General features: G+C 36.3%; 1 protein-coding gene across 1 annotated transcript in view; it reads left to right on the top strand.

Moving 5' to 3' along the window:
* Positions 1-4,402: 4,402 nt before the first annotated feature.
* LOC129264215 (transforming growth factor beta-2 proprotein-like) overlaps positions 4,403-25,816 on the top strand; it is a 37,372-nt gene continuing 15,958 nt past the window's right edge. Inside the window, exon 1 of the mRNA XM_064101509.1 lies at positions 4,403-4,781. Coding sequence (XP_063957579.1) covers positions 4,403-4,781 — 379 coding nt within the window. The remainder of the gene's footprint in view (positions 4,782-25,816) is intronic.

Here is a 25,816-nt window from a genome sequence, read left to right as displayed (position 1 = left end):
GGCAAGCATCAATCAACATTATCCAAACCACTTAAGCCATAAACCGATGAAACTCGAAGCCCAATGCCAAGACATTTAGGTCTATACGTACAGGGCAATGCACCAATAAAGTAATTTGTGCAAAGTCGGGATAATTTTGCATTTCCTCTGAATGAAGTCTGATATGTGGGGCAATGTCCATGACATTGATTTCTCAAAGGATTGATCAATATTCAAAGAACCGCCGAAGAATATTTTCCTTTGTCGGATTTCCGGTACGTCTCTGGCTCAATCGAATTTTACGAAAATAGAGAGAAGCCCCTGATGATTCCCATCATAAATCCGATTCAGAGTCTACGTCAGCTTTGGATGTTTGCAGTGATCGGAAGCTGGGATGGTTGTGTTTTTCCTAAACGGGGGCACGGGGCCAGGGGCACCTCCCCGTCGAATCGCATTCAAAATAATTAAAAGTCGAAGACATTGAAGAGGTAAAGTGAAGATACTAGCAGTAAAAGGAACTCCCTAATCCTTTGAAATTCATGCGAATTTCAACATCCTTAAAAATTGCTTTCTAAACAATCTTACAAGCACCTACTACCCACCATTTCTAGTCTACAAATGTAGACCCACGTCTGCAGTGTGTGTATCACAGCTGATTCAAGGAGTCTGTAAAGCTTTTTGCAAAGCAGACTAGGTCTTCTGAAATGGCTCGCTTCGATCGCCCTTTCGGGCTAGTTTACTTCGCAAACCAGCAGCAGCGCGCTTCGCGCGCTGAGATCCCACCTCACGAGCCATTCAGAGTCTGCGTAGCAGACTACACCATTCCCAATGCAATTTTACATCCTACCTCCCGTTTGTTTCACACATATACCCATAGTTTTCTTACTAAGTGTATTTATAAGGGAGCAGGAATAATCTTCCTATATTTCAATTTGTCACAACAATGTACACACAGTGTATACAAAATCCTGAACTTCAATCTAAATACGCCCCATTGATCAACTCGGCCGCTTCGCTTCCTCACTTTTGAACATTTTTGTTTATTTTTTGTACATATTCTTACCCCCAGAAAGGACAAGTCCACCCCAACAAAAAGTTGATTTGAATTAAAAGAGAAAAATCCGACAAGCATAACACTGAAAATTTCATCAAAATCGGATGTAAAATTAAGTTATGAAATTTAAAAATTTCGCTTTATTTAACAAAACAGTTATATGCACATCTTGGTCTGTATGCAAATGAAGGGACTGATGATGTCACCCGTCACTCTCTCACAATTTCTTTTGTAAATTATTATATAAAATATTCTAATCTTCTCGTTTTCCTACAGTGTTGCTAAAAAGTTAGTGAACCCCACCAGAAAATGCACTCCTTCGTGCCGAGTGTTGAATGTAGACAACAATACAAGAATGTCCGGCGAGCCTTGAAAAACAAACTTTATTGAATGTAAAATCTCATCTCCTGACTTCACTACTGTATATCTAAAATATTGCAGAACTTGAACACTTTTAAATATGTTAATTTTCTGGTGGGTTCACTAATTTTTTAGCACCACTGTATGTGAAACAAAGTTTTATTCCCCCTTGAGCATGAGGAATTACCATCTGACCATTGTTTTAAGATTTTATGGTTCAGCCCAGTTGGTCCTAAATGTAAAATCTGTAAAAATTGAAATATTGTATAATTCAAACACACAAAAAAAAAGAAAAAAATAGTGAGTGATGGACATCATCAACTCTCATTTGCATGTCACTGAATTGTGTACATCATTGTTTTATTAGAAATAAGCGTAACTTAAAATGTCATAACTTATGCTCCATTTGATTTTGATGAAATGTTCATTATTATGCCTGTTTGATTTTTCTCTATTGAATTAAATCAACATTTTTTTGGGGGGATGGACAAAGACGATAAATTTCTACACTAAGGTTAATATTATTGATTCCCAGTGTTAATTAACCCTTGGGATTATAATATCATTTTTTTTACCTTCTAATATTATCTCAATGAAACTGTTCTAAAGTGACAACGACACCGGAAATTTATAAAAATGAACATGTTTAAAAACATTTAATTGTTAAATAAACGGTTCTCTCTCCGTCAATTTGAAAATATCGTCTGTGAAACAAATAAGGAAATAAATATTTGATTTGATTTAATTTTATTTTATTTATTTCCGTTTTCAATATTTGCAATATGTTTTGTTCCATACATCTTGATACATAATTAGATAAACAATATAAAACAACAAGATATATGTACAATATAATCAAGATAACCAAACAAAACAAGTTTGGAATGGAGAAGGCTATTAAAAAGCGGAGCGTGTAGAGCGCAGCCTCCTTTTATAATAATCGTGGTAGCACCTGGATTTTTAAAGTGGGGGGGGGGGGGGGGGGGGGGGCAAGTGGATGGCAAAATAAAATGTTGGAGCAATGGTGGACAAGAAAAGATATATTTTTCAAGTTTTGAGGAGTTAAAAGATCACTACTAGTTTTAATATGACACTTGTGACAGAATATTTACAATTAACTACATTTTTTTTCGTAATTATTAAAAAATTATTGGGGGAAGGGGGGAAAATGCCCCCATGCCCACCACTTCCTCGGTGCCGCCACTTATAACAAATGATGAACAGGGGTCATGGTTTTTATTCGCCCTCTGAAAGAATCCCTTCCCAAGTTCCCACTGAATTGAAATCCAACTGGTCGTTGTAAAAGCATAACGGAGTCTGAACGGACAAAATAGATGGTTACAGCGCCATCTCTATTATTGCGGAAGGTAAAGAAAGTTGGTGACTCTCCACTAATTTTGTTCACTCATTTTCTTTTTCAAGCAAGAAAATAAATTGCAATAATAAACAACAGGAAGAAAAAAAAAACACCAAAACTTCTGAAAATATTGCGGGAAATGATTATCATGATGACCATCAGCAGCCGCATCAATGTCGTCATCATCATCATCAATAATTATCACTACCATGATTGATGATGTTATTTTCATTCAAATCATTATTAATATTATTATAATCATCACTATCGTCATCATTAATAATAATGATAATAATGTTATTAGCATTCAAATAATCATGACTATTATCACTATTATTACATCATCATCATCACAATCACCACCACCACCACCACTATCGTACATACCATATCAGCTTACCTAATTGCAGACTGAATAATTTGCTTTTACTTATTGATTTTATCTCAAATATTTTATATCATCGTTATATAAAATTTGTCATGGGGCTGATATCCAATTTTAAAATGATAGTTTCGAGATGTCGTCGTCATGCCCTAATGCAGTTCCACTTGATGTGTCAACCGGGTGTCAACATTTCATGTTCTCGCCCTCGCTCTTATCCATTCCTCAAGGATTCGATACAAATTCATGACTCTTTCTGGGATCCTCATGCATTTCTCTTTATTTGTCTCCAGTTTACAACCTCCAGCCCCCTCCAGCAGTCCCCTTCAACCTCCACCCACCCCTCTCTGTTTAGCCCTCACAGGCTTCTCCACGAATTCCCTCTCTGTTCCGGTTGGCGTAACGCGCTCACGTGCGTTTTTTTTTCTACCTCCAACAAATCTTTGAATGGTAGCCAAAACACCGCCAAAGTGTACATCCAACCAATACACACACACTCATACAACGTAGGTGTATTTTGGTTCCGTAGCAGACGACGATCTTTGATCGTGACCAGACGAACCTGTCTCGCTTGAGGAACCCAGGACGGATAGAGACAAGCAGCTATTACCACCCAACTCCTCCCAGCACCGGTATAAAAGACTTCCACTTCACCAGGCATCACTGCATTCTATAAAGCCAAGAAATGCTGAGACACACTGGTGATGGTGCTTGAAGAGTGGATTGGATGTATGCATCCCAGCTAACGTATTTAGGAACGGTCTTCAATTTACCTTATTGGATTTCAAATTAATCGCCGTCTTACAAACACCTTTTGATGATCATTGGCATGATATGATGTCATCAGTCTGATAGCTGTCTTCTGAGCATGATCCGTATTCATCAATATTTTGGAAGCGCGAATGAGTTTCAAAATGAATAAGATTCGTGACAAAACTGTCTAATGTTTGACTGTATTTTCATCATTTTGTGTTTTTTCTACCTGGTAGAATAATCTAAATTCCTTAGAAATCATTCCAAACCAACACTTGTCCTGGTGTCTTTCAGCTAAATCATTGAGGTAAATGTTGCAACTTGGTTTAGTCCATGACTGAATAACCATTAATGACAACTGCCGCAGTTTCAGTGTATAAATATATGTGCATATATTTAGTCCAGGATTGAATTATCACTCATGACATTTTCACAGTTACAGTGTAAATATCTGCAGCTTTTTAACTTATTAATTTTTCAAATTTAAACTGAAGTGACGGTAAAAAAACAGCAAACCATGTTTTCATCAATCAGTACGCCATGCACACGATGCCTTTTGGCGTCATGGCTTGGCTTAGCAGTTCTTTCCCTGACTTTCGACGGTCTTGGTGCCGGTGGACAATGTAAGTTTGATCTCCAGGAGTATCAGGAAAGGAGGATCGCTGCCATCAAGGGACAAATACTCAGCAAACTTGGTCTTACTGCCCTACCAACAGATGACGGCCCAGAGGAGGTTGATAAACGAACAATGGATTTATATAATCTAACGGTATCACTGCTTGAGGAGAAATATCAAAATGAGAGGCAACAATGTCAGGGGTTAGCAGGATCCAGTGATGACTATTTCGCGCAATTGCCCATCTTATACGGCATAGTGGAAACTGAAATTGAAAAGGGTGAGTCGTTTTAATTTCACTTGATCCATGCCCTAACAATAACCTAACAATAACATTACTCAAACGCATATATTTCTAGTATAATGAACAGCGACAAAAGTTTTCAAAATCAAAGTTATTCTTCGTCTAGAGTACGTTATTTGAATATTAATATCATGGATAGCGTTATCATCCAAGCCAATGTTATAATTCTTTGTTAATTCTTTGGATTTAAAGTTTACTCAGAGTTGTTTGAACATCCTTCTTTGCAGTACGTACTTTTTGCTTGATCAAAGGTCATGATGGATTTGTGTATAATTTGAAGCGAATCATTAGGCCGACTGATCGAAACAGACTGAGGTGCATGGGCAACTTTGTATGTTTTATATTGTTTCTTTGGTCAAGAGTGAAATTGTTTTAGGCGTTGATATTATTGTCTACATCATGACAGAAGCATTGAGTGACGATTGAATGAAAATTTGACAAATTCTTCAAAATGTATTTAACTGATGAGATGGACAACTTGAATATTTAAATGATCATGATGATCATTTTTATGTATCCAGTGTGATGAAAATTTTGCCCATTTTAAAGTAATTGCTGCTTATTTTTTAACCTAAGTTTAACTGGACAATATGCTTCCCGCATTGGGTAAAATTCTGCCCCAAATTGGTTGGACACATAATTACACTCGTGGTGGTAAAACGTTCACCCAATAGTTTTTTACAGTGTATTCAGCACATTTAAATTTTGCTTTATATTTTCATAGCTTCGATGATTCTGATCAAGAATCTGTAAATATTCGAGATGATAATACGAGTATTAATCAGCCTAAGTGCACAATAAACCACAAGGAGAAAGGGAGAGGAGGAAGGGGGAGGGGGCTCGAATAAAAAAGACGTTTCAGTTCATTGTCTTCATGCTCTTGCCTGTGACCGTGGTGATACGTTTTCATGGACCTGACTTGATAATATCACAAATCCAAAAGGAAGAAAGTGCAAGTAAAGGGGGTGGGATTAGAGTAAAGATGAGATTATCCCCACAATAACCGATAATTTGATTAGGAAACATCATTTAGGGCTTACTTAAATCCCTTTTAATGGATGAATAGATGATTAATGAAGTTAATGAAGTAGATAATCGAAGCGCAAGCCCTACCATTGATCCGTCCATAAACAGGTAAATGCAATGATAAAGGCTTTTCTAGATTATATTGAAAGCCACAAAGAGGTTCAAGTTGCGTGAGGATCTATTCTAAAAACGGACTCGACCAAGCAAGTAAGTGCTCCCGCCCATACCCCTTTGAGAGTCCCATTTTGGTCACACTTGTACTTCGAATTCACTCCGCTTCATGGAAATCAATGAAGTTTGTGTGAGTGATAATGGTTTGCTGTATATTGACGGATACTGGCATTTATGGATGAACTTGTAGAGGGAGATGGAGGATTTCAGTTATTGTTGGGTAAACATACCGAATTATCGGGGATTGGATGAATAATAATAATATTCCGCATTTATATAGCGCTTGATACATCGGAACGACGTTTCTAAGCGCTTTACAGACATTATTACCCCGGTCATCGGATCTTTGCATGCCCGTATACAATGTATGCACCTTCTCCACTCCCTGGGGAGCATTCCAACAAGAGTTCCAAGACTCAATTGCTAGGCATACTACATATAGGCTTTCACATCCTACCGTTTAACACCTGGGTGGAGAGTGGCAAAGTGTGGATTAACGCCTTGCCAAAGGACGCTGTAGGCCATGGTGGGATTCGAACACACGACCCTCTGATTACAAGGCGAGAGTCAGAACCGCTACACCACGACGCTTCCATACTGACATGAAAACAGTTTGGGGTGATTCTTTTCAGAGTTCACGTACTTCATGTGGAGATAAACGTATTAAACCATACTAGAATTTAAAAAAAAAACACAAATCGAAATGAGATATCCTATAATACTTTGATGTTATTAGTCCATTTTGTCGTGATTTTCCTTGGAATAAAATACTACAATGACACTCCTTATTGGCTAAACCTCCTTTCTCAAGCTTTAAAGGAGAATTGAGAATTGAAACACACAAATTCAATCGGGATGTTGCCCTACATAATAATGTACCTCTAGAACTATTTTGCGCGAATGATATTAAGTTAGTGATTGAAAAAGAGGTAGTTGGGAAATCAACATTGCAAACCTGAAAAGGGAAAGAAATCAAGATTGCGATAAGGAGGAGGAGGGAGAATTCCATCTGTCCATCTCTTCTGATGTATGAGTGATGTGGGATTTACAATGCATCTTTGGAATGTGATTGGGTGATGTCTAGACACCATGATGCCTCCCTTGAACATCATATATATATATATATATTAAAGAAGAAAGTATTACTCACGTGATCAGATAAAGGGGGAATGATAGGACTGGGGCGACACTATTAACAGATATCAATGGAGGAACCATTAAGGAAGAACACAAACTGTTCACAACACACTAAAATAATTTTCACGAGTAAATTGGAGCTTTTGAACAGTGTGAATAACTTATTAGCATAGTCAACTATGTGAACACGCTTTCTGAAACCATGTTACATTAATTTTTGTCGGCAATTTTTTTTCTTCATTTATTGGTCAACAAATTTTACGTTTTGAACATTCTAGTATCAGAAGGTTGTTGTTGGTAATGTGAAAAGACAGATGTCTGTAATCTCTAAAATTACTCAAATCTTTTCTTCCACAAAATGATAAGACGTATAGCTAAATACTTTTAAGAAAATGACAAAGAACATATTTTGATCCGCCTGTCATGGTAATAGGTCTACCATGGAGCTATTAAACACAGCTCTATATGGGTCTACTATAATAAGTACACTATAGACGCAATTACTGCTTTATTGCATCCTATCTTGGACATTCAGTGGATTAATATAAAAGACCAGTAGTTTCAAGAGAATAATTGCACTATAATGGCGATAAAAATACGGAGAAAGAACCGGATAATTGGGGGTTACATTAGGTCATCGTCTTCATTTCAATAGGATAGCTGAGATTTGAAATCAAATTCAGTGAAATTACGTCTTTAAAAATGAGAGAACGTGAGTCAGGGCAGCGACTTATTATCAGCAATTAGTGGAGAAGCAAGAGATGTCATCATGATCATGCTAATAAACATCATGATGAAATAAAACTGATTATGTACAACGGGCAGGAATGCAGATAGCCTAGGCCTATAGTGATAAAAATATATTTCAAACAATTTGATGGATCTGTTATCATCAGAATCTGTCTGCGTTTGTTGCATGGTTCACGTTGTTACGCGGATCTACAAAAAAGGCGTCTCGGGCATAAGTAATTTTGTGTTGATTCTTGGTACACATAACGATGAAACCACGTGACTTTCTTGCTTTACTTTCATCTACAATGATTCTATAGAACAAGGTTTAGTACATGTCGAATGTCAGTGGTTGCGCTTTATTCTGTTTCATTTAAAACAAATACTTCTTGAAAAACCTTCTGTGGATTGACTTTGGTCAATACTTACAGTACTGTCTCAGAAAGAAAGCTCTGAAATAGCAAACATAGTTATACAACGGTTGTCAACCATCAGAATGATATAGACGCCATGGATATAATCATGTCATGTATGCCATCTCTTCCAAAACAATTGTTGATCATATCTACTAACCAGATTAAAACCTCTTCACAAATATTAGCTAGCAAGACCCAAATCCGATTAGTCGGGCCATAATAATAGGGAGGAGTGGTTCCTTCTTTATGCTTGATAGGGTATCGTTGAGATGGGTTTATACCGGTGCGATACCAGATAAAAGTGAATTATTCATCATGTCTCAAACTGACAAAATTTAACTGATTTTTATAATTCAGATTTCTTTAAACTATGTATTCTCTCTTCAACCTAAAATTTTAAATTATGTTTTATGATCGAGTCATCAATGTCAAATCTATAGATAAGATCACAAGGGATTCATATCTTCATTTATTTCTTAGAATAAAATAATATGTGGGAGACGTGCCCAAAGTTATATAGACAATACTAATGCCATAATATATATTTCATATAACTCAAGAATGATTGATATCCAGGAAAGGGTATTATAACTCGATTGCAAAGTGTTCATGCCTTTTACATGGAATATCATATAAAGAAACCGCAATTAAGAGCTTTGTACACAGTCTGATTGTACTACAAATATGTAATTTTTTTCTCGAGTGGAAGTGAAATCATGTCGTTGAGTGTTATTACAAGCAAATTATAAATACACTCAGTCGGGGTCCACTATAGATTCCATCGAGGTTCACAGTTCTGAGACTTTTTTTAAGTTAAACTTCTGGCAAATACGGGAGTCCTTCTAGCAGTTACAAAGTTCACTATGTGCTATTTCCCACATTACTATATCCGAATTTTGCCTTACATTTTTAGGTGGAGGTTTGAATATTTAGAGACGTTTAAGAATATTTATTAGTTTCCTTTTATCATATTACATCTCTCTCTCTCTCTCATCTCTCCCATCTATTGATTTAAATGTTTTGATAAGATACGATACCCTGGAAATTGTTTTTAATAATTATATTGAACGTTGAGGGCTGTTTTTTTAACATTCAAATCTGTTTCTTGAGCCCCTTTAAACTGTTTTATGCAGTCACGATGCAGGCATGCAGTAAGTGATACCATGGACCTAGGTCCATAGCGATACCTATATAGGTACTTTGTCTTGGATGCATCAATAAATCTTCTTATCTCCTTGATGATATGTCATATTTTATGATCGTGCCAGCTGTCTGACTTTGCCCTCTTCATCGACCTATTCACACTCGGGGTTTCATCTTATTCCCATAGAAGCACAACCCCAAAGCTTTCAAGGAAAATAAGAGTTCTGGAACTTCAGCTACTCTGACCCGATACCAATAGGCCTATATTATTTTTAAAGGAAAACTGGTAAGTTTTCAGACTGTTTTCAAACTGTCGAAGTTCTTTTTCAGTTGATGCTGCCTGAACTATCGAGCTGATTTTATCTGAATTTTCTACAGGTTAGACATTTACTAAGGCTTTAGTTTGGTTGATAAAAGGTTCTTCTTTATACTGAGCTTTCTACATTTTGATCGTTGAACCCATCACTCACCTTCGCTTTATTTGTCCATTGTCTTTAACTATGAAATGGGGTATACTTCTATGTAGACAATTTTAAAAGAAGAATAGGAGGCAAAAATGTAGGCCTACATAATTTTTTTTCGTCCACAAGTAAATTGTTGAAACCCCCGATCCATTTGTAATGCGATAACTGGTTTAAAAACGCATCGATGACAATCATGGAAGTAATATATTTTCATTTGATACGCCACGTAATAAAGAATTTGAATCGAAACCTATGCCTTCGCGCCCCTCAACCTTCTCGTCCGGATCACCTCAATAAAACAGGTTAAAAGTATGAAAAATGACAACGGTATTCTCCATCCATCATCGTGTTACTACCACGCTCCTTAAAGACTTTTATCTCCCTCTTACCTTATCACAACAACATCAATCGCTGGCTGAAATCCCTAATGAAATATGACCCGTCATGAACAATTGGGACGTATAGGTGCCATGTCTATACGAACAATAAAATATTATTCTGGAAAAAAAAGTATATATATATATATATAAATATACACACACACAATGCTCACCACATTCACATCTAAACCAGGTCAGATACAAATCATGAATTATAATGAAGAATCGAGCAAATTCAAAGTAGTATCAGGATAACGAATTTAAAGTTGAACTACCAAGCCAGAAAACATTAATTTTGTGCCGCACTCAACCCTGATGGGAGGATGATTCATTGACAGATCCATGTAACACAAAGGTTAGGGATTAATCGTACTCTTGATTTTCAGGATTTATTGTACATTGTTGTCAATGCAATCAATCGTAGAAAATTGTTGTACGATCTTTGCTAAGCTTTGTGTTACGGGCACCAGGTCAAAAGCTTATTATATAAAATTGTGTTTCATAAATGATCAGGAATTATTACTATTTATTGTCAAATCGTTGTTGTTGCTGTTATTATTATCAGTATTATCATTATTACTATCATTTTTATTATCATTATCATTATTATTATTATTATTGTTATTATCATCATCACCATCATCATTATTACTATCTTCCAGGGGTGTAATCACGTGACCGTTAAACAACAAACTTGCCTCCTTAACTAATTCGTATTCAATTGGTTGCAAAATAGGCCTACGTAAATTATGTTGTACTGCAAAATAATTATGAAGGTGGATATATTCAACCCTTTTGAATAATATTTTATGTAGTAAAAAACGAATCAGTTAGTCATATATTTTATGCGGTTGACAACGCTGTGTCACATTTTCCTATTCAAACCAACTAATACAGTTTCAATTGCTTATCGGACAAAGTTCACCTGTTGGAGGAAATCATTCTATTTTATAAAACAACATTCTGCAAAGTGCGCACTTTGAAATGACCTTTGAATTCACACACAACGTTTTGAAATAAAAACAACATTTGTAGAACATTCTCAACTTCATGCACAACATTAAAAAATATATTCTAGTATTTTATAGACCTATAGGCGCACTGCAAAAACTGTGGTGTTGATTTAACACCAGTCCGAAACTATTATGTCCACACCAGAGAAGTGTTAAACAACACCAGTTTCGTTTTGGTCTAACACCAGATAGGTGTTTATACAACACCAATTAGTATTAAAGCAGAATCGGTTTGATTCCAAACTGGTGTTGTTTCAATACTTCTCTGGTGTGGACATATATAGATTCCGTGCTGGTGTTAAATCAACACCGGAGTTTTTGCAGTGCGTATTATGCGATAAAAAGGTATACACCCACTTATTGTTAATCTTATAATTTTTTTCGTTGGCATAATACAAGTTTCGCATTCACAGTATTGAAAAAAAATTGATGTACAATATGTGATTTAGTTAAAATTATTGTTTAAACTCTGATAATGCTATTATGCTATTATTTAAGCTCTAATTACCAAATGTTTTTGTTGATATGATGTACTATATCATGTAATTGTAACCGACAGTGAGATTTGGTAATAAATTCAATTCAACTTTACGAAGCCTTTACTTTGATTATATTTTCTAAAATCTCTATAATGCTAGAAGGAAATCATTAACATAGTTAAGTAATAATATGTCTCCGGCACCCATTCACTTCATTAGTTTGTTGGGGGGGGGGGTCACTGTATTGTTGTCCACATTCGCGCGACCACGAGTTTTACCCCCCCCCCCCCCTCCCCACGGTGAAATACCCTCTTCATCTATATTCCCATGTTCTTTTGTCATTTAGAAATGAGAAAAATCAACATTAACTTCTTTAATTGGGGGGGGGGGTGCAGTTTGATATTTTTTTTTACTCACATGTGCATATCGGTCCTCAACCATGCAGCAAACACTACCGCGTTTTATACATTTACGCGTTTTTTCTGGTCTCGTAAGTAATGGTGTCTCTGTGATTTGATAGTCGAGTGCCCCCTCCTCACTGGAGTTCGATCCCCTTTCTCTCATATTTATCTATAAAAACCAGTGATTACCTCTTTGATATTGACCCACACACGTTCACCTGTTGCTCTCATTTTCTATTGGTAGAACGGATGCTCTGTCAACAAAGACTGGGACAAAGACACATGACCCTAAACTCAACCCCAAAGGGAATGCAATGTCAATAATTGTCATTATATTTCTATTTATATATCAATGTTTTTTGTGACTTACAAGGAGACACCGCCACTTAGGGTGGGTGTGAAATTTTTATTTTCGTAACCTCATCAATTCATCATGACTGAAATATCTAGTCAATGGTATCCGCTTTCATTTTTTATGCAAATTATGTGTTCATTACAATTATGATATATCTCACATGATGCCCCACCTACTCGAAAAACACACACCTCAGTTTGTAAAGGTTCGAAAGGCTCTTGATCTATTGTTTAACGAAATATATTATCAATGTGTGAGAAAAAAATCATAGTTTCACAATTAAAAAATATTGGTGCATAATGTAAATTGAAATGAGTGTTAATATTTGTGAATATACCAGACTTTATTCTATTTCATTCATGTTATTTCGTTGGTATGAGAGGAAAAAGCTTCGCAGATCATCGATGTTAATGTTTCTTTCCCCGGTTTCTTTCTCACCAACTGGGCGTTTACCTCAGGTAGAAAAAAAAACACTTCTGGTTTCTTTAGCAGACAGGAAGGACCACTGTCTACTCACTTGTGACATCATACTTTCACTGGAATAAAAATGTTTTCCCCTAGACTAACAAAAAATAACGTTATGTTTCAAGGTCGGTTTATCTGAAGGACTATTCGAGGCGTCAACTCGGTTTCCGGTTCCAAGTTTGAGAAATGTTTAGACAAGATGGCGATAATCGTTTCCGTCTCAGTTATACTAAGTTTTCTGCTTTGTCTCATTCAAAATGTATCATTGTTATTGCAAATTATTCGATTTGAGTTAAATACTGTTAATAAAATCTTTCCTCATGTTATGAAAAGATGGTATAATATTGCAGTGAAATATTACCAAATTAGGTTGTATTCTCAATGACTGAAGGCTGCGTTGTATGTAAACATCTCTCACCTGTTCCATAGATACAGGCTATGTTACATACAGTGAAAAACACACCATCCCTCGGATAGGACGTTAAATGGAGGCCCTGTGTTGAGGAGAGTCACTACATTTGCACGTTAAGAACCCACTGCACTATTCGTATAACAGTAGGGGGGAAACCCGGTGTAGTGGTCCACCTGCACTCCCCAATCAGTTATATCGGGACGAGAGACCGGGGTCCCGTAACACAAAGGTTAGCGATTGATCGTACGCTTGATTTTTACGATTGATCGTACATTGTAGTCAATGGAATCAATCGTAGAAAATTGTTATACGATCATTGCTAACCTTTGTGTTACGGGCCCCAGAGCCCCGTCTTACAAAGAGTTACAATTGATCCGATCAATCTCAAGTATATGGAAATCCATCAATGTCATAATTTTCCTTCAGGAAATTTGCTCAATGTCCTTTGAAAACAAAGAGAAGCATAATGAATTGTCAAGAAAAACAGTAAATGTATGAACATAACGTCATTTTCAGAAAATATTTTGAACAAACATATCTTTTAGATGTTGACGTTGCTGGCTTTCCATAGTTGAGATTGATCGGATCAATCGCAACTCTTTGTAAGACGAGCCCCTGGTGATTCAGTTCGCTTTTCGCCTGTCAGGCACAGGTGACGCCAAATAATAATAATTACAAAAATAAATAAATAAATAATAACATGAGACGGGAGACGAACACGTCACGCATTAATGGGCAAGACTAGTTTGAAATTTTTATGTCAAAACCAGGTTGCGGAGAAAAATGGGACAAGATTGGTTCGAGATACGTTGACTGTGCTTATTCGACGATCAGCTCATTAGCATTTATTTTGTATTCTATGTTAAGATTCTCTCTTAAATGAGAGTGGATTCAGATCCACACGTGAGTTTCTGCGCAAATTGTTTCTGACATGCCCCAATATTTATTATTTGTAACATGCCATGCGTGAACGATTTGCTTAGCTGTTGGTTTCAAATTCGAGATGGGATTCCACTCTTACCAAGAGTATCAAAGTTATAGTAAAAACATATTTCATTATTGTGAAATCTATCTCTGAAAACGGGTTTCCTCTTTTGTGGGACGTATGCTGTATAGGAGTTCTTTGTATAATCAGCGTGTTGTATTGTTCAAAGAAAATAATCACTTTGGATTATCAAAGAATTGAATCATATTACTTCCCTTGCACAAATTTCAAACATATCTGTGTTTAAATCGGCACCTGTTGTTGTCATAAGTTATTGGTATAATATTTTGCGAGGTTAACAAAAGTCGGGTTTCCAAAAAAGAAGAAGTTACCTGGGAAGTTACACGCAATACAGACACGCACATTCAGGTCTGGAGTCTCAAGGGATGCACAAGGGGTAAAGAAAGTTACTCTTTACAATGGAGATGTTCTTATGAATTATGGTAATGTATATAGTTTGCATTTGTACTTTACTTTTGACAAGTTAGATGAAATTACAATAAAATAGTCAAGAAAGTGCCTTTCTCCCCCTATTTTTTTTGGGGGGTGGTTGTCACATGGGCGGACTCCAAATAAAATTCAAGTAAAACTCAGTGTGTATCAAATCACAATTTACAATTTATTTCAGTATACAAAACTCCAATATCAAAACATCTCTCTTCGAAGTTCAATATTGCCCAACGTATGAAGTTTAAAAGGGAAATAAAACTGTAACACCTCTAAATGATAAAATATTCTGAAAAGTACTCTAATTCACAAGTTTACAATCAAAGGATCCTGCATTGATCCAAGCTCTAATATTCAACTCTCGATCTGTCTCTTAACTCCAATATAACTGAAAAGATCCTGCACTGATCTAATCACCAACTTCAACGTTCATTGTATTACATTTTCACCTGCAAAATTACCTCCAAAAATATCAATTAAACCTTTAACTTTGTTTCATTTTGTTTTCACAATAACAACTACCAAAAATTCCTATGAAAGGATCCTGCATTAATCCACCTTCATAGAACTCCATTCTCACCACTTTGTATCTCTTATCACAACATTTTTGTGATTACATTTCAAAATCCTTCTAACTCATGAACTTGAGCTTAAACAAAATTATGCACCTAAATTCTAGCTCAAAACTCTGTTAATCGACATCATATCTTACACGGATTCAAATTCGAATAAACTCTTCTCACTATCAAACTGTTCATGTTCAGTCATCTTCATAATCAATGTCTATTTTCTGAAATGTCAATTTGCAAGAATTTCTGGTATTTAGAAAGCTAGTTTCAAAATGTAACGAAAAGTCTCCTGCTTTCTCTCTCACTGCTATTTACAACTTATCTGTCAGGTGACATGTTGACCGAAAACCTCCAGAGTCAGCACTTTATAATGTTCAGCTTAAAACAATTCACCAGTCTTCAAAGCGACCCGGTCTTGGGAAATGTCCCGATCCTGGAAATTATCCGGTCTTGGAATATATCCCGATCTTAGAACCATCGATGGCTTCTTCAATACAGGCATAAAAATAACAGCATACATTCAGCTAAATCTGACCTCATACAGGTATCTAAAAGTTCCAGCCAATATCAAACAAGAAAGGCTGCTTTCTGTTTAAAGTTGAAATTAAAAAATTATCAAGATGGCAGCTAAAATGGCGACTGTCCCAAAATTGCATAGGTGTGTGTTACACAAAGTCTCCAAGATGCAATGCCAGAAAACTAGTGGAAAGCTACTGGGGTCTCCTCCCAATTTTACAATTTCCCCAAAAGTATCTTAAGCAGCTGTTAAAAAGAAAGGCTCACTGAGCTCACTAAAAGGGACCTATACAAGTCTACCACCCTGGACACAACACACAATAGATATGCAAATTATCTCAATTCAATTCTAACAGGAAGAATCTCACACACACTTCTCTCATCTCCTACTCACTCTTGCATAAGATCTACTCCTTGTCTCTTAGCAACCTGGCTGTGGAGTGAAACTTAGATAAAATAAGCAAGCTTTGCTGAGGAAAATAAATAAAATAAAATAAATGCATTTTCAAAGTTATTGGTGTAATATTTTGCGAGGTTAACAAAAGTCGGGTTTCCAAAAAAGAAGAAGTTACCGGGGAAGTTACACGCAATACAGACACGCACATTCAGGAGTCTGAAGGGATGCACAAGGGGTAAAGAAAGTTACTCTCTACAATGAAGATGTTCCTATGAATTATGTATATAGTTTGCATTTATACTTTACTTTTGACAGGTTAGATGAAATTCCAAAAAAAATAGTCAAGAAAGTGCATTTCTCCACCTCTTTTTTTTTTTTTTTTTTTTTTTGGGGGGGGGGTTAAAGACGAATTTGCTCAAAGTGATGCAATGAATAGATTAAAACATTTACGACAAGTTGATAAAATTCGTACCACGCCCCCTGAAAATGCCACTCTTAGTTTATTTCAGTAGATAATACATGCTGGTGATAGTGTGTCTATCGCATTGAATGCTTTGATGAAGGACGACACTCATCACAAAGTAACGATATATTTTATTGAATAATGAATGGAATATATTGAATAAATTTGAAACCTTACCATGTACATGGCAAGGCTAATCAAGTGATTAATGCAGTCTTTATTCCATACTCTCCCTGAATCCCATGAAATGACATTGCATATATTAGTCAATCATGAAGTTAGTTCCCCATGACAAAACGACCGAGTTTCATTTCTTTTATGCTGAAGGAAAATTAAATCTTTGATTCCGCAAGGAGAGAGTGTACTTTGAAGGTTCTTTTATGATTGCTAAGGGAATATCATCAATAATTGAATTGAGACGAATGGAACGAAAAAAAAAACCAACGAACGGGTATCCATTCCATGATATTAAAGTATTAAGTGTATCAATCTCAAATGAATGCAATACCGATGGGTTTATTTGGAAGAATTTGAACCTTGAAGGCACACGATGACAATGTGTACAATTTACGAACTCGCAAAATACATTTGCAATTTTCAGGGTTTTCAGCATAGTTTATCAATGTGTAGCTTGTCCTAGAAAATAAAGTGTGTTTATGATCACTAACCATTACCTTATCCAGCTTTCAGATACAAAATAAGAACTTGTACAGGGTTGTGCTGTCAGATACATAATCTATATGAAGCTTCTATAAGTGTTCTATTTCCACTAAGGGGGGGGGGGGGGGGGAGAAAAGCCCCCTCCCCCTTCCATGCACTTACAAAATGATAGGGTGCACCTCCATGTAGCACCAACATTTCACACTGTAAAAACGCTGTTTAAAATTTTAAGCACGTTGTTTAAGCCCGTCACTCTAACAACTACTGTTTAAACTTTTTAAAAAATGTTTAGACTAGTTAAACAACTGTTTAAACTTTTTAAACAAGTTGTATAAAAGTTTAAACAATTACATAACAGTTTAAACAACCTGTTGTTAGAGTGACAGGCTTAAACAACGTGCTATTTTTTTTTACTGTGCACGTTTGTTTGAATTATATTCGTTTTTGTTTTTTTTACAATGATTCTCACTTAAAAATAATAATTGAAATAAAATAATACAAAGGCGTATAGGCCATAGACAATCACAAAGCGGTGGCATGCTGCGGGGAAAGGTAATGATATTTATATTCCAGGCAATTTAGGATACAAAATTTGTCACATTGGTATATACATGATGCAAGGCACGCTAAACGAGTTTGAAAGCACACAAGTGTTGGGGGTGTATTGATTTGACATTGGTGATTTGTTTATAGTGTGAGATATTATACATCGCGCTTGTTACCAAGCGAACAATAAGAACGAATACTATTTATATGACAGCCTTGTATTTATGTCATATCCAGTTGTTTTATTAAAGTTACATAGAGCGTAAAGAAAGAGAAGACAATTTGCCACCTATATATCCATCCCCCCACAGATAATTTTCAAAAAGAAAAAGGGAGCATGGACACCGAGCAAAACTACACCTCGTAATTCTCAGTTTATAAAAGAAAGGGAACATGGCGTATCTTTGCCCTTTTACAGTATATACGTTAGATACAAAATATCTGCTCACAAATGAAATTACAGTTGCTAAAATCTGCTATGATTCACTGTCCTTTAATTAGCATGTATAATCAAATTAACAAATGGATCTGTTTGTTTAATGTGACCTTGCTTGCTCATGATTGAATGGTCACAAATTAAAATATATAATCTAATTTTATTTTCTAACAGTTTGCCTTGATAAGTTGAGAGCATGGATGTTTTTTTTTTTTTTTTTTTTTGGGGGGGGCTCTTCTTTTCCAAATTAATGGGACCAAGTGAATGTAGGTTAGCCAAACTCTCTTAAACTGTTAAATCATATACAGGATATGTAAAATTTGGTAGAAATTTCCTTTAAGTAGTTTTTGTTACCTTTTACGTATCAAAGGTCTACAATCCATGTTTAACTGAGATCTTGTTCTGCCTACTGTGTTGTTGTGTGTCAAAGAAAAAAGAGAAAAGTTTACTTTTATCTGATCGATTATCATATGTCATTTTGTATCAGATAGGCCTATGAATAAAATGATAATTTGAAGAGAAATTTTCCGCCTAAAATCTCCGAACGTACCCGAATTCTGTCGAAGTCAGTCTAAAATTCGTATCCAGGCATGCAGGTGAGATCAAAATGCAAACGATAAAACGTACGTTTGGCGGCAAAGGAGCATTTTCGCCCGTGAAGATATTTCATCTGTATAAGTTGTGGGTTAAGTTCACAGCCCCTGGATACGTGAGAAGTATGGTTTTAAATAAAAACGTTCTTTATTACATCAAGAGGGTGTTTACAACAAATGACATCCTTCTCATGTTGCTTTCTTTCTAAATTCCGAATTAACTTTTTCAAGTCAACCAATCATTCCGAATCATTACAAGGGAGAAATATAACACCTCGGCTGAAAAAAAGAAAATCAAACAAACTGACATCGTACAGAAATACCACAGGCGATATTTCTCATTTCAGGAGTAAATTTTTAAAATGAAAATAGGCAATTTTAGTCGGTAAATGAGATAAACTCGGCGAAAGTGCTTGAGGGTGAATGGGGGAGGAATCTAGGGAATCATTTTCTCGAATAAACCCACCCAAGTAATATATTTTGCTCAGTGGCAAAGCAATGGAGATTGTATTACCTAGGGAGCACAAACACTTGTGAAATTGTAGTATTATTGATTAGGCATCCGAACACAATGTGACAGGAGCAATGAATGCTGAAGAAACGTGACTGAGTCTAAAATGCACACAGGGGCGTACCCAGTGCCCTTTGAGGGGGGTTGGATTTTAAAAGGGGGTTAAATACATTATAGCACTTAGTTAAGGTCAGTATGAGATCAAATTCTTTAAACCTCAAAGAGCTATGAAATCTTGTTGTAACTTCAGCGATATTTATATTGCATTAAACTCGAGGTAAGTTTTATGCCGAGTGATCATAAACAGTCTTGACTGATGACGATGAGGTCAATGTTAACATATTTCTGATAATTATTGTAATATTTTGCTAGATACAAAACGGAATTCTTTCAGACAAGTCATGAACAAACGAAAATTGATATTTTTTCTAAAGGAAGATAGTTGCTTGTGAAGTTGGATAACTTGATGGATCGTTTGTTGAACCAGTTATCGCCCACGGATAAGAGGGAGAGTGGAGAGGTCTAGTGACCGCCCTTGAACGATCGTAACACTTCCTAAGAATACGTTTGTCAAGGATTATCCAGGAAATTCACAACAAAAACAACAAATATATAGGCCTAAACATGCTAAAGATCAATGTAGGCCCCTACAAGCGACGCGGATGGTAATAGCACGATTTAGGACTCGCGGGGGCTGCTTTTTGTGAAGCAATTTTTTTTTATTCTTAATTTACTTTTTACTGAACTCAGCACTTCATTCATTATCAAGTCATGCTACATGAGACCACCCACCCCCCCCCCCCAAAAAAAAAACCAAGCCCAAAACGTCCTTTGATGTATGTTGTGAGATGTGTGCGCTGTTGGAGATTGGTGTAAAATAGGCCAACATCAGCTTCATTTGCCGCATCATATTCTATAAACCCATTTATTTTTAACACTTCGTGTTTCAGCAACAGTTCCTTTTGTTTATTTCATATTTTTTCATTGTTTGAAACTTAACTCATCACAATAATGCAGGCTATAATGCAACGGTCAGAATGACTTCAACAGGACGCAATATGCCTGCGCAATCTCCTGTTCGATGTTTCACTGCACACAGTAAAAAAAAATAGCACGTTGTTTAAGCCTGTCACTCTAACAACAGGTTGTTTAAACTGTTTTGTAATTGTTTAAACTTTTTAAACAACTTGTTTAAAAAGTTTAAACAGTTGTTTAAAAAGTCTAAACATTTGTTTAAAAAGTTTAAACAGTAGTTGTTAGAGTGACGGGCTTAAACAACGTGCTTAAAATTTTAAACAGCGTTTTTATACAGTGTGGGGACGGTAGGGGTGCAATGCTCGTGAATTTGACTCTTAAAAAGAGGGGGAAAATGCACGACACCATAATTTTGTTTCAAACAGGTGTAGTGTCTCTTGGGAGAACCATGATAGATGAAGGCCCTGAGGTTCGACCGTGTCCTCGTTAGGTACACGCCGCCTTCACAACAACCCCGTATGGGCTCCCTCTTCACTCATAAGACATTTCAGCATTTTTAAATGTTTAGCGTAGCTGCTGGAACGACGCTTCAAAAATGCTCAGCCAGTAAACATTCAGTCGGATAACAAATATTGCAATGAAATATAATCCATACCTTTAAACTACGATGAATAAACATAACGAACCCACCCACATAAGAAGAGTGAAATGACATAAAAGTGAACGCATCGAGGCTACTTTGAAATGGTCAAAGCATAAACAGGGACCATATTAAATATATATATATATATATGAAACATTTGTGAGCTTGTCAAATTACAAGCTCAAAGGGAATCCATTTATGAGGGAATCCATTTATTCTCTTTATTTAGAAAGGGACTTAAGACATTTTTTTTTCAAGTCCAGAGTTTTTAGGATTGCAAATTTCATTTTATACATTGATGTAGTCTATTTTCTTGTTGTAAGCGTTTTGGGCCATTCAAGAAAAAAAGAATAGCACATACACAATAATTATAATTAGCGAGAAGAAGACTTCACGGTCGTGGAATCAAAATATGATTTCTTTTGATAAAGTTTTATTTCCGTGAAATCTCTGGCGGGTTTGGGCCCACGCAGAAACTTTCTTGGCTTCATGAAGTTCTTCTCATTTCTTGGGAATGCTGGAAAGCAGTGATTCTCTCTTCAATTGAGGCACATTCCGGAGACAATATCCGGAGACAAAACACGAGCAAACTTTCAGTTATGAATGAACCATCACAGTGTTTCTTCCGGTTAAGTCACACAAAGTGCATGAATCCCAAAACTAAAACAGTTTAAATGTGTTGATTCCAGACTATAACTCGCTAAATACCACCACCACCAACAACAACAACAACAAAATGGTTCTATATCATTAAAAATTATTATGAAGTATGTTTTGCTGAGCTGTTGTTGTTTTGATTCCCTATTCGATAAAATAATTTACTTTGATGGCTCGGTCACAAATACCATTAAGAACTGCTGCGAACACCGTACGAAAGATTTTTAAATTATTTCGTATATACGAAACCAGTATTTTCAGACCTTTCGTAAGTTCGCAGCTTGGTCGGTGGTCTTGTCCAAGATTTTTCTAACGTCGTACAAAACCATCTCTTCGTGTGGCGGCCTTACGTAAGTCGTAAGAACATCGTACTAACCATTCAAGATTTTGTAGGATCGAGAGCCACTTCTAGAGGCCTTGAATTCTTACGATGATTGTCAGAACACCTTAGGTTGTTCATAAAGGGCTCTCACGGCGTTCGTAAGAACACCTGACGACCGAAGATTCGTACGGCGCTCTTACGAACGACTCTTGTTGTTTGTAAGGCGTTTTATATAAGGGTCTCGTAAGGCGAAAGTACAAGACCACAGAGACGGGTTAGTGGCTAGATGTAGATATTCATTATTGGATCATACGTACGAAAAATGGAAGTCGCTATACAGGATTTGCCTTGGCAAAGCACGTGTCTAAATGAATGATAGTCGTGACGTCACAGATGACGTAGATAGCGTATCTATGACATCACGACATAACCACCATTGACATTGGTTTAAAGATGTGGTTAAAAGACCTAGGATTTCTGAAAACCGCATTAATGACATTTCATTAATGTTTGTTTGTTGTTTAGCATGGGAAAGTCGTCTTTCTTTCAGTTGCAGTTTCCGATCACCTGGTGTGTATAGGCTTACTATTTACAGATTTAATAAAATGTCAGAGGACGGCACAAGATGTGTAAAAAAATCTCCTTAAAAACGAAAAGCATGCTGGCTCTAACTGGAATCATTATTTATCCAACACTTATAATGTATTTTTTTCCATTCCCCCCAAAAAAAAATTTGTTCCTAGAATGTGATGAAACCTGGGGATTGTTTCACGAAGAGTTTTGTCCGTGATTTGTACTGACAGATGTTATAAGCTACTGTAAATCATTGTATCTGATTGGTTCAGAGCAACTTAGTCAGTGAAAAACCACTGACTGAACTCCTCGTGAATTGCTCCTCAGTTCTTGTGTATCTTTGGTCGATCAAGAGGGTTCTTTCATCAAGTACACGGACAATTACTTTGTAACCGACGCATAGACCAGCAAAAACAAGCCTTTTCTCAAATTGCTCTGCTTTCTATACGAGAATTTCGACAGCCTTGTTCTAAATCGACCCCAAACTCCCAAGTTCATGATTGAATTTCTTGAAAAAACAGACCAAAATGCACGCCAGATGTTCCATGGTTTCTAACAGGCATGGTCGCCAGATTCCTATGTTGCTGTATATGCTCAATTTCATCCCGTTTCTTAGTAGGACTTATATTGTCAGACAATCGCAGATGAATTCTCAGTGATATAAAAAATAGGATCCAAATGGTTTTATTTTTACAATTTGAAACACATTTTGATGAAAATGTAAAGATAGAAAATATGACCTGAGATATGGTTTATATTTACCAAAAGTTTGAATTCATTAATGTCATGGCACATTGCAAGGTCTTAAACGGAATGAATGCGGTTATCATTTCCCTTTACTTTTGCTTAATTTTTTTTCATATATAGATCTTATCTGTCACATGGGAGTGACTTTTTTAAAATTAGTTTCCTACTGCTGCTTGACACCAAATAAGGAATACGTTAAACTGATGAATACAGTTATTAAAAGATTTAATCAAATCTCTTAAATCATAATGTTGTTTCCTTTTGATTTGTTTTACAATAATGTACATGGAAATATACATGAATATTGATAACAAAATATAACTTAACTTAATAAATGTTGACTTGAGCCCCCATCATCTCTTCTGGCCTGACATATACCCCACTCGGCCCTGGTGGTCGGTCCAGTTCCTGGCCTCCGCAGCTTGCGATGTCTCTTCCACTCGGCCTCGGCCTCCGCAGACAGTGTTGCCCCTTGATGAGTAGCCCCCAGATCAGAGAGATGTGGCTTCAACGAATTAGTGGACGAGATCGAGCCCCCAATGATGACATGTATTTTGACCAATCATGTCGGTGGAAAACCGGTGGCAGCTGGGGTCGTTATCTCGTCACCGACGTAGTCCCTCAGTTTTAAATTCGACTGCCTATACTAACATCTGTGGTCTATTCTAGCTTAGGTGGTTCTCCCTGAATTACTGAAATCAACCTCCTAATAATTATACGCTACCGTTACTAGGACTAACTGTAAAATTTATATAAAGTAATTCAAAGAATTTCAATAACAGATGAGTGCATAAAGCAACACATTCTTGATAACAAAAGACACTTCCTGTGCACTTGCATAAATCTATTCATTAAAGAGAACTGTATATAACTATTTAAAACACTTGTACAAAATATGGCATCCACCTGATCTTGTACGTACCCGAAAGGGGGGGGGGGGGGTGTCAAACGTTTCCAACGCTTGCTTTTGAAATATTTAAAACATCTGTACATTTTTACCTAGGTTTAAATATTCACAACACATGAGCTATCTTTATAAACTCAGAACATGAGTCTAATCAAAGGAATTAAATTCAATAAATTTCTTCCCTGACATTATCCTTTTTTTTTAATTATATTTTATTTGTTTTTTACTTGATTTTTTTTTAATTTGGTGTTGCTAAACATTTTTTGAAAGCTCTTGATCGTCCAAAAGTTCAATCATGATACGTGATAGTTGACACGTCCATAAAACAATAATCAACAATACAGATATATACATAATCATTAATGCTCTACACTTTCCATGTATTGATTTTCCGTAATACAAGAAATGGTGCAATCTTGAATAAAATATGCCTTGGATACGGCAGTGAGGAATGAGGACATACAACTGCACATCCCATAATGATGGATAACACATGTATTATCTTGCATTACAGGTGAAAACATCACCACTAAAGTAATGTCCACGTAATCATAGCATTTCATATACTGATGTACACTTGGGGTATACGATAGCGCCTGATATTCACCCGAATGTCATCCTCAAGAACTATCACCGAGTTGTCAGACGGCGCCGCGATCCATTCCATTGGAATTCGACTATTGCATTCTCATGCCGCGGTGCAAGAGTTCAAGTTATGTATATAGCGTGCGATATACCAAGGAGATTGGATATACCCTGAACCAACTAGGGATAAGTCATTCTGTACGTGAGGGAATCATTTTTAATGGTCACCTTTTTTAATAAAGATTATTATAAACTTAAAAGCATAAAAGGTAATATTGATAATAAAAAATATTAATCTCTCAAAATTGAACATTTCGTGAGACATTAGTGCGTAGGCATTGATAACTATTATCAAAGGTATTATTGAGAATGGCAAGATACAGAATGTGTTCCCGACGGTGAGGCATGACACTCACTATTCGACATGCTTGACTGTTCCATCAATTAAAAACATGGTTGAGACCTATCATTTCACAATAAAGCACATAATCCTGTTAAAAATGAACTTATTTAGATCATGGACCTACTAGTAGGTCCATGTGATCAGAGCAAGTCTGGAACTCAAAATACATTTCATAGAATGATCCAATATTAATCAGCCTATTATAGTCCAATACAAAGGCTACTTGAGTTACAATCACGCCAGTGAAACCGCCTCCATAAATATCGATGGTATGCCATTGGTTATAACGTAATATATTTGATCGGTTTGGAGGCGGTTTCACCAATGAGACTGTAGTCGATCTTTGAAAGGACAGGGTGTGAACATGATGAACGAGATAACGTGTGTTAGAACACGTCGCCATCATCCGCCATTCTCTGTGATCTATATCAGATATGGACCTAATGATCCATTCTAGCCTATGGGCTGTGTATTGCCATCAAAAG

This window comes from Lytechinus pictus, chromosome 7, assembly GCF_037042905.1.
Source record: "Lytechinus pictus isolate F3 Inbred chromosome 7, Lp3.0, whole genome shotgun sequence".
NCBI lineage: Eukaryota > Metazoa > Echinodermata > Echinoidea > Temnopleuroida > Toxopneustidae > Lytechinus > Lytechinus pictus.
This window is presented reverse-complemented; position numbering and strand designations above follow the sequence as displayed.